Raw genomic sequence first — 17159 nt, 5'->3', positions numbered from 1 at the left:
ATAATATTTAAGACTTTAAACAAAATCAAAGAAATTTGTAAAATGCAATAGGATTTCTTGTTGCACAATCTTGACCTTTGACGTCTTTTTTTCTCCAATACAATCTGCGAAAATTCTCGAATTTGAAACCCAGGAACGAGCATAACAAGAATATAATGGGCTATTTTAATGTATTTTATTTATATGTTCCTTCAGTGTGAACGAAATGTGCTGGGTGACATTGAAACAAAAAGCAAATGAAAGAGTCTGTGTATTTAAGAGTTTAAAGCGTGTATATTGTTTGTTAATTGCGGGTTATTGGTATTATTCAGATGTCAGGGCGAGGGGAGGTTACCCGGATGAAGAACACACGTGAGTTCAGTGCTGTAACTGCAGCAGCTCTTCATTCAGTCTGCTGTGCTTACGGACACGCGAATCCCTTCATTCACTTCCAGATCACTCTGCAGTAAGTCAGTTATAGCATTATATTCGTTTTTTAAACCTATAAACATACTTCACTGCATAACGATATTTACTGGCCCGTTAATATAAAGATTAATGAGATCAAAGAAGCAGATATGTAAGATGTTACATCATTTTGTAATGTCAGAGCTGTCAGTTAGTGCTGTCGAGTTGTAAAATAACATTGTGCATGTTTACTGTGTAATTAGCTGTCATTTAACACCATCGTATTCCAGAACATTTATACTTTTATGACAGATGCTGATGGTGCTCAAGAGAATAACTGGCATAAATGCAAGCAATATATCATGCATATCTCATACATTGCTTGGTAATTCTAATGCATCAGTGTCATATCTGCTTTATTGACTACTACTTTATTAGCAACATAAAAAATATCAGTCTTAACTGAAATATAGTGGTGATTATAGCTTGCATGCTAACTATAGGAAATTCAGTACTATTTAGGCCTAAGAATTTTACTCCTTTTATGTATTAAATATTTAATTGGTGTCAGGGCTACAATGGTTAGTTTTGCTAAAACAAAAGGAATAACCCGGGAACTTTGTAACTTGAACGCATGGGCATGAAAGAGATAATTTCCGTCTCTGTCGTGACGCGGAGTGATTTTGACCTTGTGACGCCCTGAACGCACGTGGAGTAATGACGAGAGACCATAGAGACCCATTGCAGGCTCTGAATGACGCGTGTACTTTACATAAACATTAACACATTTCATTTTAGTGTAATTATTACCCGTTATCCTTGCTTTTTAAAACCCTTTCCCTTCTTTTTATGCTTGATGATCTGGCTTTTAACGTTGTAACTGTCCAGATGAACCATGCCAGATTATATCCTCGTATTTTCTAAAGCATGCTTTAATGGAAAGCCTTGGTATTTTGAACACTTATGATGAAGATACGTGAATAAATGAATCAGGCTAATGTTCATATAATGCCTTCGGGGGCCACTGGGGGCAAATACAAATTTTTGGCATCCGGATATGTTCTCATGTGACCTCAACACAAGACTTATTTTTTTTTTTCAGTGGGGTATGGGAGTTTAGGAGGTTGAATATATTGCATTAAATGTCTTTATTGCCTGACAGATGTCAATACAATATTGTGAAAAATCACGCTTGTGATCGTTAGATGAGAATGTGTGACAACGGTCTATAAACGAAAAAGAAAGAAGCTCAGAAGAGTTCGGTCGGCCACTGTGAGCCAATCAGAAACGGTTCTCTAACAACATCAGCCAATGCCATGGGTTTTGGGCGGGGCTACCCGTTTTGCTTAACCAGTCCTCAACCAGGGATTCCGAGGGTGCCTCAAGATGTCTTTAAATTATTTACTATGAAAAAAAAAAACTTTATATAAAATTTTTGTAGTCATGCCGAGCTCTAAAATATTTTATCAAGTAGAAGTTGAGTTAAAAAAAATCTTATTACTAATCCTTGTCCAATAAATCACACACACAATAAGAATGTATAAAGAGCCCTTGAAAATTGTGGACAGTGGGGTCCTGGTCTAAAATGATTGGTTTCCTAAAACCATCTTTATTTTTTATTCTAATGATGTAAAAATCACTTGAATCATGAATAATTCAAATAAAAAACGAAAGCATTCTGCTTCTACTCTCTTTATCAAAGGAATGTTGCGTTTACCCAGTGTGATGAAACAGATGAGGCCAGTGTGCAGGGCGCTGGCCCCACACCTGACCCGTGCATATGCCAAAGATGTCAAGTTTGGAGCAGATGCCCGCGCCCTCATGCTCCAGGGTGTTGACCTGCTGGCTGATGCTGTGGCTGTCACCATGGGACCAAAGGTATGCTGAGTTTAATCAGTCGCCAGGGTACAGCAGATATGTTAGTCCTCTTAAAGTCACATTTGTAATCATTAATGGCACGAACAACTAGATTTGTCTCTCTACCCCAGGGTCGAACCGTTATCATTGAGCAGAGCTGGGGCAGCCCTAAAGTCACCAAAGATGGTGTCACAGTTGCCAAAAGTATTGATTTGAAGGATAGGTATAAGAACATCGGGGCCAAGCTGGTACAGGACGTGGCCAACAACACAAATGAGGAAGCTGGAGATGGCACCACAACTGCCACAGTTCTGGCCCGTGCCGTAGCCAAGGAGGGATTTGACACCATCAGCAAAGGTGCCAACCCTGTGGAGATCCGTAGAGGAGTCATGCTGGCGGTGGAAGAAGTCATCAGTGAACTCAAGAAACTCTCCAAGCCGGTCACAACACCAGAAGAGATTGCTCAAGTAAGAAGTGTCCTAAAAAATGGCTACTAAATATAGTCGTTTTTTTTATTTTATTTTATTTTTTACTTTTTGTTTCTGTCAATCTTTCTTTGGTGTAGGTGGCCACTATTTCTGCCAATGGAGACATTGAAGTTGGTAACATCATCTCCAATGCTATGAAGAAAGTGGGCCGTAAGGGTGTGATTACAGTGAAGGTAGGCTACTTCCGTAGAAGTAGTATTTAGTACAGGTGGATTGATGGTTTGATCCTTAAAATACCTCACACTTGGGCTGTAATTCTTATTTAAAGGATGGTAAAACCCTACATGATGAGCTTGAGATCATTGAGGGCATGAAGTTCGACCGTGGCTACATTTCTCCTTACTTCATCAACACTGCTAAAGGTGTGTAATTTGAATTGAAGTTCATGCGTTAGTACCAGTATGAATTGGATGGTTCACCCAAAAATGAACATTTTGTCATCATTTACAAACCCATATGAGTTTATTTCTTATATTGAACATAAAAGAAGATATTTTTGAATAAAGCTTGGTAATCAAACATTTGATGGCCCCCATTGACTTCTATAGTATTTCTTTGCTTTCTGTGGAGGTCAATGGGGGCCAGCAACTGTTTAGTTCTTCAAAATATCTTCTTTTGTGTTTTGAACGAAAAGAGTAAATGATGACAAAATTGTCATTTTTGGGTGTACCATTCCTTTAAGGCTGGAATGACAGCAGCATATATTCTCTGTTTGCAGGCCAGAAGTGTGAGTTCCAGGATGCTTACCTGCTTCTGAGTGAGAAGAAGATCTCCAGCGTACAGAGCATCGTGCCAGCACTGGAACTTGCCAACCAGCATCGCAAGCCTCTGGTCATCATTGCTGAAGATGTGGATGGAGAGGCACTCAGCACACTGGTCCTCAACAGGTTTGTCTCTAAAAACACCTTCGCACAACAACAAGAAGTTTGCAAGAGATGCATGGAATGGATAAATGTGAACTAGAACTTCTGGTTCCAGAAATATGGAATCTCCAAATAGATTTCAGGGTATTTGGCTTTTTTTATTCTTAATATTATTTGTTTATTTAGGCTATTATTACAGTACATTTGCAAGAGATATATCAAAGTTATAACTGTAATGGAAACCATTTTTTTTGTAAGGTATGATGATCCTTTAGAGGTTTAAGAAAAGGATGTTATTTAAAGATTCTGGGTTAAAGGTCAATGCTAAAACTTACCAACAGGTTAAAGGTTGGACTTCAGGTCGTTGCAGTCAAGGCTCCGGGATTCGGAGACAACAGGAAAAACCAGCTGCAGGATATGGCCATTTCCACCGGAGGCACGGTATGTGCTGAAGCTTTTGTCTTCATCTTAATTAATAGCTCATTTATGTAATGCTTTAACATTGTATTATTGCATGAATCATCTCTTGAGGTATAAATAACATGATAAAGTCTGTTGACACACCCGATCTCTGTGTTTTCAGGTGTTTGGTGATGAGGCTGTGGGTCTGGCCATTGAGGACATCCAGGCACATGACTTCGGCAGGGTCGGCGAGGTCATTGTGACCAAGGATGACACGATGCTCCTCAAAGGCCGTGGTGATCCAGCAGCAATTGAGAAGCGTGCGAATGAGATCGCAGAACAGCTGGAGAGCACCAACAGTGACTACGAGAAGGAGAAACTCAACGAGCGTCTGGCCAAGCTCTCTGATGGAGTGGCTGTGATTAAGGTATGAAAGCAGGAAGAACGGATTGTCATTTGTTAGTATAATGTGTCCATCACCATGATAAAGAAAATCATTCTCTTTTATAAGGTTGGAGGAACAAGTGACGTTGAAGTGAATGAGAAGAAAGACCGTGTCACTGATGCGCTGAACGCCACTCGAGCTGCTGTGGAGGAGGGAATAGTTCTTGGAGGAGGATGTGCACTGCTGCGCTGCATCCCAGCCCTGGACAACATCAAGCCAGCCAATGATGATCAAAAGATCGGTAAGGACTAAAGTGTAGATCTCATCCTCCAGATGTCCTGTAAGAAATAACCCTCTCTTAACTTCACCAAACTGACTTTTTTTTTTTTAACTTAAGGTATCGACATAATTCGCAGAGCGCTTCGTATTCCTGCAATGACTATTGCCAAGAATGCTGGAGTTGAGGGCTCTCTGGTGGTGGAGAAGATCTTGCAGAGCGCTCCAGAGATTGGATATGACGCCATGAATGGAGAATATGTCAACATGGTCGAAAGAGGCATTATTGACCCCACAAAGGTGTGTATTTGTGATTCAAAAACTCATCAGTTTAAATCGGTAATATGTCAGAGTGGTTCCTGTCAATTAATATCTCGACATGTATATTAAAATACTTTCCCTACATTATATGCAATGCTGTTTAAAACATTTTTTTTAGATCGGTTTTGAAGAATATTTTAGAATATCTTTGAATAGTAAGTTCAGAAGAGCAGCATTTTTTGAAACTGAAATCATTTGCAACATTTCTAAAAGTTTTTGATACGTTCAACACCTTATTACTTAAAAGCATTAATTTCTTTTAAAAAAAGTCTTATGTATATTTTTATATTTTGTTGTGATGCCTAATAGATGATGTACTACCTAAATTCTTTTGTAGCATTTAAATGGTTTAATCAGTAATTAATCAGCTATTGGCTGGTGTGTCCCTATCAAAAACACAACGCTCCTTATGTTCAGTAAGTGTATTGTCTCTGTCTCCCCCTGCAGGTCGTGAGGACTGCACTGCTAGATGCTGCAGGCGTTGCATCTCTTCTGTCTACTGCTGAAGCCGTTGTCACCGAAATACCAAAGGAGGAGAAGGAGATGCCGGCTGGAGGAATGGGAGGAATGGGAGGCATGGGTGGTATGGGAGGCATGGGATTCTAAACTGATCTGCACCGACTTTAGTGAAAGGGTTGTGGGCAGGGGACATGATTTGCCCCTCCCTTTCGACTTGAAAAAAACCTGCCGATATTGAGTGCTGGTGGTCTGATCATGGAGCAAAAGAAATGGACCTTACAGTCTCCCATCCTTCCACTGCTGTCCAATCTTATCTCTCTACTCATGGCTGAAGATGTCACCCTACCACTTTAAAAGACAAGTTCTTGATAATGTTACCAGGAAGAGTCTGTCTGCCTTTGTTCTATAACATTGTGCTCAGCAACATCTAATGGGAAAGTGCATTTAACATTGCATACTGTCATGCTGTTGTGTTGTATGAATGTCATTGTGCGTATAGCTGGTTTTGAATCAGACCATCTGTAGGGGCTTTAAAAGCCTGATGTTCAGGTTAAAGTTTGTCTTCATGAACAAGAAAGTAGTAGGAACTTTGACCAGTTGTATCTAAAACAAACAATTACACTTCATTGATCAGGTCATTTTTTTTGTATGCTGTTCATTGTTTCATATAAAAATAAACCCCTCATTTGAGGATTCCACAGCTGTGACGAAGCAAGTACTTGTTTTTCCTTGTTTTTGTAACTTTAGTTTTTCTCACGGAATAGAAAGATGTTGATATTGGCTTAAACGGATGTTTTTCTGTGTTCCTGTTTTCTTTTCTTAAAGAGATAGTTCTCCAAAAACAAACAAACTGTAATTTACTCATTTACCCACCTTCGTGTTTTAACCTCTATGACTTAGTTTTTTTTCCTGTGGAACACTATATATTATATTTTGAATGCCAGAGAGGTCTAAAACAGCACTGAACAGCATGTTGGAGATTTCTCTCTCTTGGTTGACTTTTTGAGTGAACTGTCCCTTCAAAATCTGGGGGTTGAACATCTTTTGGTAAAGACTGGAGTATGGTAGGAAAGTTGAGTGGAGTGATGGGTGAAACCATTTTTACAACAGCCATGCAAGTGTATGCCCAGATAAATACTAAATGAAATGAGTGTGATTATTATTCTAAAGATCTAACTTTTGAGTAGTGGTACAGAATAGTGTTTAAAAAAACCTGCCGTTCATTGAGAATTACTTGTTTGTTTTTAAAGCTACATTCTCTATGAATGTGCAACCATGATCATTCAACAATGTTTTGTATAATATAGTCATTATTAATTCTGTATTTTTTATTTAATAAAATTCAATGTTCAAAAAGGAATGAGTTTTAGCCTGTTTTTTGTCCTAGCCAATCTGTGGCTTCTTTGTCAAAGATTTGATATTAAAAATCTTTGTATAAATAAACTAAACTTATCATTGGGGGGTGGTGTTGGACATATGTCTTTGGTGTGACATGTATAGCAATTGTAAGTCGCTTTGGATACAAGCGTCAGCTAAATGAATTATGTAATGTAAATTGTGTTATAGCCTAATTCACCATAAAATGCCACTCACGATTAAGGCCAAGCCTCGATTTTTGAGAATTGTTTGTATTGTGAAAAGCGGGCTTTCCATACCAGACTACTCTCCTCGATAGCTTCAGTGACGTCTGAAAGGCAATTGTCTTAGAAATAAGGCAAACTACATTTAGACTACTGCAAACACAAACTTGTGTTCTTTTATCATACGAACTGATAGAATCAGGAACATGTTAAGAAACAGGTTCATTCTGATTTCATATTATGTGTTGGACTTGTTGACAATTATGTGAATAACACCACAACTCTCTCTCTCTTTTAATAAGTCATTAATGTAGATGTTCAGCCTTCAATGATTTGCAAGCTGCACTCACATTTGAAATTACCAGTGAATAACAAAAATATTGACTGTTCACCATCAAAGTATCTAACAGATCTGCTGCTGCTAACTAAGAAGATATTCTGAGCATTTACTTTCAGAATAACTTTTTATCTGCTTAGTTGATTACTATTCAAATTTTGAAATAATATAATAAAGTTAATTAGTATTTTTTCAAGGATGCAGCATACATATTTTGACTATTTAAAAAATAAAAGCAGTAGGCAGCATACTGTATTTCCTGCACATTAAGCATAATGCTAATATTTAATTGGAACAGAGCCAGAGTTGTAATTGGATCTCAGGGCCATCACTGTCACTGGCCACTAGAGGTCAAGACACAGGTTACTCAGAAGCCTTCTATTATTATCCCTCTCATGATCAGCCTATTTTAAAAATGGAAACCAGTCAGAACCAGATGTGGGTAAACAAACAGACACAAGGCTAGGTTTTACATATAAAAATAGTTTATAAACCATGCAGGCAGGATATATATTCACCCACAACACGCTCATTAAAACACCTCAATTAAAACAATCAAAAAGAAGAGATCCCAAAAAAGAAAGAAAAAGGTTATCAATTTGTTTGTTTTTTATAGCTCAATTGTACACTAAAGTTTAGTCTGTGGCCTTACACTAGATATGTACACGTGCTTAACCCATAACCGAAATAAATACAAGATACTCGTATACATGTTTTTGAGATAATGATAAATAACATGAAACCTTCTCTGTAAGGCAGTAAGCATGTGGAAACGAGCAGGGTATGAACTGGAATCTTTAAAGGATACCTCACTACAATCTGATGAGAGCTCTGGGAAAGGTTAGCTACGTTCAGCTCCGTTTCCCAGAGTTTGGGCCCTTTTAGAAGCAGTGGATATCATAGATGGGTGAGCAGTCTGGTAAAAACATCATACAAACATATTGCACACCTCTTTAATCTTTACATCATCGGAGGAGTGAACTGGAGCACCACTGCCAGTACTAAACTGTGCAAAATGGTTTAACACAAGACAGTGTGGTGAAAGGGAGCCTCTTAGAGTTTATTTTTCATGCCCTTTTTGGTGCTGGTATGCAAGAATACAACAGACCGGAGTCCAGTGTGTAGCCTTGATACCCTGATAGCACTTTGTGTGCGTTGCGTGCAGAAGACTGACTGTTGCTGCAGCCGAATGCACACTCAAGTTGAGTCTCCTCATCCCTTTCTTGAAATCTTAAAGGATCACTTAAAAGCTTTCTAATAAATACATCACTCACCTGTCGTATAAACTGTAACATAACAATCTTTCCATAAAATATCTCAAAATAACATCCTCTCGAAGAAACCCATGACCTTTTGTCTTTTGTGCCATTCATGAAGCCATTATGGTTTTTGGCAGCGGTTTTAAAAACCATCTCAAGGTCCTCTTATTAAAATGTACGGCTCATGGTGCCATCCTGATAGGTTTTAAAAAGTTAACAGAGGTAGTGGAACAGGGCTCAGTGGGCACAATCTGGCTATCGATGAAAATATCCAGCCACATTTGGTTAGGTTTTTTTTTTTTTGCATAATTTTTTTTTTTTTTAAACTGTTTGGTTTGGTTTTTTGGACCAGGCACTGACGATATACAGGCACACAGAGCTCCCGCTCTCTCAGCTATCTTTGTAATACTCTTAAATGTACGCTTTCAATAAAAACCCCAGTTCCCTGAAACAACAATCCCCTCCCCATCCGTCTGAAGCTGTGGAATGAACTACGTGTGGTGGACCTCGTGGAACATCAGTTCACGTGGGATCTGGGTCTCCGGGCCGTATAGCTTGGACGCTCGCCGCTCAAAGGCAGACACCATCTGCTTCACGACCTCGTCAAAGAAAACTGTGGCCAACTGAGAATGCAGGAGCGAGCGGAACTCAAAGGAAATCTAGGAACGGACAAAAGATTGGAATCAACAGTTGGTAGAAATTTAGATAATTTAAGATTTAAAAAGCTAGTGTTCCATATGTAAAATTATAATTAAAAATAAATAAATAAATAAAATCTGCTTTGAATCAAATTTGGTAATACATAAATTTTATGGCTCATATCAAAGGACTTGAAGACTTCTCAGAAATACAAGAGAAAGTGACTGGAACTCAAACCTCTTAAGTTCATATCTGCTTTCATGACATGAGAAAAGCTTCTGTTTACCATATTTAAATGGAGGGGCAAAATTCAAAGGTATCATTAAAAATATCATTTGCATTTAAAAATGAACAAAAGTCTTTTAGCTTGGGCGAGCATATGACGACAAAACTTTAATTTTTGATTGAACTACATCTGCAAATATAAGCAACAGTATTAGTCTTGGCAAGCACCTTTAAATATACTTAATATTAATATTTGATATTTAAGTTTAATAGTACATCTCATTCCAGCTTCACCTGAGGATGATAAACCAGACAGTGCTTGTAATACTTACAGCAAAGTCAAGGGTGCATGTACGGGGGTAGCCAGGAAGACCAGGGCTGAAGCGCCACACCGTCTCCAAGTGACTGAAAAGTTTTCCATCAGAGCAAGATGCCTGAAGATGCAAAAAAGCAAGGGAGTTAAAAATGACTTTTTAAGCTCATACACTGTATTGCCAACAAAAGTGTTATGAAGTGTTTGTATGCAAATAATCTATAAAATAGATCCACTTAAGAAAATAAAATGATGTATATACCTTGACTAAATGCGGGCGAACTGTAGTAATGAGCGAAGTGTAGTTTTCTACCACAGGAGGGAAGCCCACAGTCAGCTTGGCCTTGCAAAATCCAGAGCGGCTGAATACAACTTCTGAGCGTTTGCACCAGGGCACAAACAGCAGGTAGTCTTCTACTTTGGCCACAACCTCATACATTTCTTGCATTGAGTACCTGTGAGCCAAGGAAAAGACAGTTAGCCAGGATAATACAATGGTGTCCTGTGTGCAAATGACATTAACAACAAATTGTCTTATTCTTGTTTTGGGAGTGGACTTCTTAGGGGGATAGGATTTTCCTATGCAAGCAAGTAGTCATTTAGCAGACACTTTAACTCAAAGTGACTTACAGTATACTAAATACAAAGAAGTAATTCAGGGTTAAATGCTCAAGAGCACAAGAGTGATAGCTCCTAAACTTTCTGATTACCAGCACTAAGCTTTAGTCATTATGCCACAACACAGACCGCAGTCATAGTCTGAAGAGTGCAGAGTTCAATATGGATCTAACTGAGATAGGGTTATGAGTCGTGGCAGCTCATAACCTCACTGGATGCCTAAAATAGATCTCATCACTGTACAGGTGTGACCCCCCCCCCCCCCCCCCCCCCCCCCCCCCCAAAAAAAGGTTGTTGCTGAAGTTGAGATTGGATTTAGTGCTGTCACTGAAATATTTGTGATGGCTGATTCAGAGAACCAGTCAGATATCACACTCTATCAGTGTGGGAATGACTCTCGAAAGGTCAAACACTGTTTGTTTGCAGTCAGTTTTGTGTACACAGGGTCCAACGAGGTAAACATCGACATCTCTTACATTTCAAAGTCTCATTCTGGAGCATTTTAAAGACCTTCACGTTAAAGATAACAGATAAGAAAATATTTATAGAAATGACTCAATTCCAGGTTTACAAGGATGCTAAAACAAGTGGATTTAGCAAAATCTCTAAATAATACAATAAGAGATTTGCTTGAAGCAGTAAATGTTGAGGACACAAAGGGAAATTATGACTAGTTGCAATCCTGCCCTTAAAGACCCTTGTCCTCCTAATTAAAATTTTTTTTTAGCGGTGCACGATATATATCGGTCAATAGTGAACATGATAATGAATGTGGATTTGCGCAGCTTGTCAGTTAACAATGGCTCTGTGTAGTATATGAAATCACACACCTGATGGAATTTACCGCTGATTAGATAACCAGCTTTACTGACTAGATGTGCATTCATCATCGGCCGATATATATCGTGCAACCCTAAAAAATTAAGGAGCACCTTCAATAAAAAAAAAAAATCTATATCAATAATAAAAAATTCTGATCAAAAGTTAGCCTTCCTAATATGAGGTGACATCTGACTCAAAGTGATTCACAGGGGCATTTTCTTTTTGTCTTAGTAAATGGCACTTTTCTAATTTTATTAAATGTATGCAGTGTTTCCTAGGATTTTTTCCAGCTGTGGTGAGAGGACTATTTCCCATGGACCATGCACCCTCCACACCCAAGAATCACGTGCACTCAGAATTGAATTTATCTTAATTTATATTTATAACTAAAAAGACAAGTAAATAGTAAATAATGAAATAAGAACAAGTAAATTAATGACAATCAATGGCACAAACAAAAACAGTAACAAGATAAAAATTAAATTAACAGTACTTTAATTTTTTCAATTAGGTGTAACTATAATCTGTTCAACTGTAAAATAGCCCTGGGCAGTCTTCACTGTATAATGAAAGGCAGCAGGAGGTTTATTTAGGCACATGGCTCTATGCTTACTATTATTTTAAGGAGCACTTGTTCTCTTGATAAAAAAATAAATAAATAAATAAAAAATAGGAGCACCGTCTTGCGTTTTATCAATTATAAAAAATTCTGATCAAAAATGATCCTTCCTAATACAAGGTGACATTTGACTCCTTAAAGTGACTTACAGGGGTATTTTCTTTTTACCTTTGTAATGGCATAATTTTCATCCCTGTCTTATTCAAAAATGTTTATAAGCTTTTAAAATTTCTTTTTAAAACAACATCATAAGAAGTACAATAGGACAAATAAGTTACCAATCATATGAAATTAGTATTAATAAATAATTATTTGTCCTACAGAGGTGGCACAGAACACAAAAGTGGCTTGTAGAAACATTTTCAGATGTTTAATGAGGCATGAGTGCAATTAAATTAATACATTTATGTGGAGATTAATGTTTTAAATATACAACTTTTAATACAGAAATATTAAATGATTGAAATAACTGAAATAAGCTAAAAATTAAACTAGATCCGCCATCAGGTGGCAGCAAGTCACTGATTTAATCACTGAATCATTGATTAAATTGATTCGTTCACATGACTGATTCGTTCAGGAATAAAGCAAGTGACTGTCTTTATGAATGGGTAATCATGCATCACTGACTTACTAGATTCATTCAAAAAAGCACTGTCATTGAATTAATGAAACTCAACTGTGTTTGCTTTTATAGAAGTGAAGCGGCTGTGCTTTTACTATATTTGGAACTAATCTCGTTGAAGAAATGGAGCAAAATCAGGCACTTGTTTATTGAACGGTTTGCAAACTCCCTTAATAACTATTAAAAACTGAAGCTCTCCTCATCACAATCTGTGGGAGCACAGAAAATGATAGCACGCGAGTGAGTTCTCAAGACTCGAAAGCATGTGCAAATGTTACGTTAATGAGTAGAATTGTTATTAAGTTATCAAAATTCAAGTTCTGCTCTGTGTTCTTTGTTAATAACCACACTGAGAATGATGCGAGTGGCATTACAATGTTGTCACTGAGAAGGTGTAGCCATGGCGAGGATGATTTTTGGTGTGCCGGCAGAACAAGAACAACGCGCTGCATGTTACAATAAAACAAAGGTATGTTAACAAAATTAAAGTGTTAGCCATTTCCAATCTATATTAAACACCCGCAGCAATATTTCAATCATTAAACAGTGCTACAAACATTATAAAAACACTTGAAGTGTCTTAATATATTTAAAACTGTAATATTAAGAGATCAAATTAAGTAATCACTATATTAATGATGCATAGTTTACTTAAGCAAGCAAATGAGGTTGGAATATGAACGCAATCCACTTAATGGTTCAATGTTTTCCTTATAATGGTTTTCTATGGGAAACCATTTATCGTGAAACTTTGCACATTGGGTTTATATTCTGGGTTCATATGCTTGCCTGTATAAAATATACATCATCAATAAGGGGTTTACTGAATTTCACATTTAAATATCTGCATTTTACTACATTACTAAATGTAAACTGCGTAAAATATTATTTAGCGGTCAGTGGAGCAAAGCTTTGTTTTGCCCTCCAGGTGGGCGTTCCTTTGAGTGTGCGACATCACGTGAAAACTATCAATTGAAGGAAATCCATCGTAGCAATGGAAAATTGTAATCCCTGCATACTTCATAGACTGTAGACAAGCTCATCTAATTTAGTATGAGCTCAGGCGCTGTATTACTGCAGGATCTAAATTCTGCAGGACATCTGATCTGGACGGAGCCCTCTGCTCTAAAATTTCAGGCTTCAAAAGTTGTTCCTAAGTAACTTGTGATGACATGTGTAAACGGTACAGATCCACACTCCAATAACCCCAGAGACCTAGAAAGCTGACACCAAATATTATTCCCATGCCCTATTACATAAACATCATTTGCAGGGACACTGGGGCTAAGGTAATCATGGACCTCAATAAAAAAAAAAAAAAAAAAAAATAGGAACAGATCATGCACCATATATCCAACTAGGTTGGAAACATACCCAATGATACGTCTTTCAGAGTACTCCTTTCTCTTGTTAAAGGTCTCCGAGAAGTTGAAGAAGCTCCTTGTTGGAGCCACTACAGCACGACCCGACACAGCCCTGAAGAGGGGAGGCACCCGGGTCATCAGAATCCCACATGAAGACAGATATCTGTTGAAAAAAAGAGGGTGAAAGTATGTCATTCAGCAACAACAGCATAAAAAAACTGTATGAGACTTTTTGTACTTGAAATAATTTAGGCCCTGTGGGCTTGTTGGATGTCTTAAGATAGCAGATGTCTCCTATGAGCAGAGAGAACCCATGAGCCTCACAGACAGATTTGTGCAATTAACAAGATTAGGACTCTTAATCAAGACAAAGCCTTTTATCCAGAGGATCATAGACAATTACTATTTGGCCTTAATATAAAGCCAATAACATGTATTTTCAGAATAAAAAAATGAACAGACTACTGGAAAATTTACAAGTTTTTTTGGATTTGTCCTTTGTGGGCCACACACAAACATATAGTGCAATTACTCCATTTATTGAGGCAGTTCAGTGAGACTCAGTCTGACAAATCCTTCATTGAAAAAAACAAATTAACAAATCGAGGGAACAAAATAGTAATCGTGTGCACATTTTAGTACACTGAGGGAACAAATTAGTAAACTGTGTACACGATTTATTTATTTTTCTTGCATGTCATCTGCAGGGCTCCGTAGTTATAAACTGTAAAATGATATTTCAACATCAACAGAAAATTATATAAAACAGAATGCTATAAGAAACACTACAATTAGGGCTGGACCAGAATATTTGATTATTCGAATATTCATTTGGTGGGTTGGCATTCGATTTTCAATTTTCAATCACATTCGTTTTTCGGGACTGGCACTGAATAGTGTGGTATGTTGCAGTTCAGTAAATAAGCAATTAATGAGCGCGCAATATGATATTGCTGAGCCAGGCCATTCCGTAACTCCCCAACTGGACCTCACCAAACAATGGCATCTTATATTATATATTTAATAATAGATTTATTTCGATAACTTTCTAAAAAAATATAATTGCATATATATATATATATATATATATATATATATATATATATATATATATATATATATATATATATATATATATATATATATGCAATTATATTTTTCAGAAAGATATCGAAATCAGCAAAAATCGCTATCGCCAGGTCACACATCTCTAATCGTTAATAAGTTATATTATAATTCTTATGAGACACTCAACTGTAGATTTGAATCGGCTAACGATGGCTGTCAATAACAGCGGAGTTAACAGAAACTACAACTACTAAACTGTAAACAGAATATGAGAAGTATGTGTTGCCTAGACATAGCTGCATGGAATTTACATATAATACTCTATATGACACCTTTGTGCAAAATGTATATGTAATAGTGTGTACAAAGGGTTTTCTGTATCGTATTATTTGCTATGCTCTGGTTTTATTGAATTTACAAAAGCTCTGAATGACAAGCTTTTGAAATGCTAAAGGAGGAGCTTAAACAAGCCAACTGTGATGCAACCGGCCATACAAATTAAGACCACACAAGCAATCCACAATACCAGCTGTTGTGCACTGGAACATGTACTTCTTCATTTAAACAGTTCATCAATAACTGCAAAACTTTAAGAAGCAGTGCATTCATGCGGCAGGACCAGGGTTAAAGGAAATACAAGATAGACATCCCATGACATGTTCACCTGCCCTCCATTTGTCAAGACACAAATCATAAGCAGAGCATAATCACTGACCACCACAAGCAAGTCAAGGGAAGTATTAACACCCCATCCCGTTAAAATGGGTCTGAAGCGTGTCGTATCAATCACACACACATATCTGAAACACAAGGGAATGAGGTCTTTTTCTATAAATGGCACAATATCTCATCAATGGAAAGAGTGGCTGCCAAATTCATGCACATTATTGCTGGTACAAGAGCTGCCAAGAGCTGTCAAGCATGGCGTAACTGTGACAGCCAACGTTGACATAACAGTCGCCATCAGACACTTGACATGGCCTTATGCCAAGCAGTTATATCATTCTGCTGCCCAGCACATGGTTGGGGTACACCAAGTCCCTGGCCACAGGTGACAAACGTCACAGCTCGGCTTGTGATGTCACATGCTGCAGACTCCTGTAAATGCATACCTGCAAAGGTGCTTGGAAAGAATTGCTAATGAAATCATTTGTACTATATGCAAATGTCATGATGGGTGCGAAATTTGTCTTTTGCATTTCCCTAATAAAAATAATTTGAGTGCTTTTGTTCTGCAGTTACCTTAAATTAATAAATCTGTATAAACACCAGCTGTTCAAAAAAAAAAAAAAAAAAAAAAGTCCTACCATTGTGTTATTTCCCCTTAAAAAGCATTTGGTTGCATTGGTTGGGTTTAAATAAATAACATAAATATGAACAAACACCAGCTTTACATGATACATGAAACTTTCCACTGTCACTTATTAGGCTATCTGGCAACCAGTTCTGTGACTCCCTCACAGCCCCTCCTTAACGTAGTTTTTAAAACACATTTATTTGAGCACGTCATAAGTTTTAATACATTGTTGGACGATAAATAAGGCTTTATTGACACAAAGTTGTCAAGTTGGACTTTAATTCGCTCCACTTGTAAGAGCGAAACTAACCGTCAAACCAAAGAAAGCAGCTCGCGAGTTAACGTTACTCCACTTAACCACTTCGATCTTCACATGAGCGCATATGTACAGTGCGAAACATTAAACCGTCGTTAATTACCTCACTCCATTCCTGCCAGGTGTTTCTCGACTGGCTGTGGATGGCAGGTTTCTGATACACTCCACTACCGCTCTTCTCAAACACCGGGAGCCTCTCGCCATCTTCACTTCGCCTTTCTCTCGCCTCCTCCCGTCAAGAACTCTTTTCCGTCTCGAAGACCAGCCTTCTCAGAGACCTGCAGTAGGATCTCATTGGCTGAGGTTGTATTCCTTGGTCTCTGATTGGTTCGTTCTTCTGTCCCTCATGTAGGTAGCCTACTGACGTAAGTGTGTGAAGAAGTGCGCAGAAGTGTCACGGGACGCGAGATTGGGTTGCCCAGGCTGCGCGACCCACAGTGCACAGTTAGTAAAGGTTACAGCTAAATTTGTTTGAGGACACAGTGAAAAAGCATTAATAAGTTTGAAAAAAAGAGGAAATGCTTTATTTAGTTTTAAATGCATATATCTGCCCCTTATATATTGTTGTGAAATATAATAATAAAAGAACAAATGGCAACAAACCAAGTAATGTTGCTGTTAGACCTGAAGAAACAATAA

At 37.7% G+C, this 17159-nt stretch overlaps 2 protein-coding genes across 2 annotated transcripts; one reads left to right on the top strand and one right to left on the bottom strand.

The window, feature by feature from the left end:
• The first annotated feature begins 298 nt into the window (after positions 1-298).
• Positions 299-6798, top strand: LOC127965442 (60 kDa heat shock protein, mitochondrial). Its single transcript, XM_052566257.1, has 11 exons — positions 299-445; positions 2090-2265; positions 2376-2711; positions 2810-2905; positions 3001-3094; positions 3451-3619; positions 3937-4036; positions 4179-4424; positions 4509-4683; positions 4780-4958; positions 5427-6798. Exons 2-11 carry the CDS (start codon positions 2092-2094, stop codon positions 5583-5585), a joined length of 1728 nt encoding a protein of 575 aa, XP_052422217.1. The 5' UTR covers positions 299-445; positions 2090-2091; the 3' UTR covers positions 5586-6798.
• Positions 6799-7822: 1024 nt separating this feature from the next.
• Positions 7823-16791, bottom strand: LOC127965443 (coenzyme Q-binding protein COQ10 homolog B, mitochondrial). Its single transcript, XM_052566258.1, has 5 exons — positions 16624-16791; positions 13850-14002; positions 10054-10246; positions 9811-9912; positions 7823-9273 (listed from the first exon to the last, which is right to left on the bottom strand). Exons 1-5 carry the CDS (start codon positions 16722-16724, stop codon positions 9106-9108), a joined length of 717 nt encoding a protein of 238 aa, XP_052422218.1. The 5' UTR covers positions 16725-16791; the 3' UTR covers positions 7823-9105.
• Positions 16792-17159: the final 368 nt, after the last annotated feature.

Source organism: Carassius gibelio, chromosome B9 (assembly GCF_023724105.1).
Source record: "Carassius gibelio isolate Cgi1373 ecotype wild population from Czech Republic chromosome B9, carGib1.2-hapl.c, whole genome shotgun sequence".
In the NCBI taxonomy this organism is placed as follows: domain Eukaryota; kingdom Metazoa; phylum Chordata; class Actinopteri; order Cypriniformes; family Cyprinidae; genus Carassius; species Carassius gibelio.
This window is presented reverse-complemented; position numbering and strand designations above follow the sequence as displayed.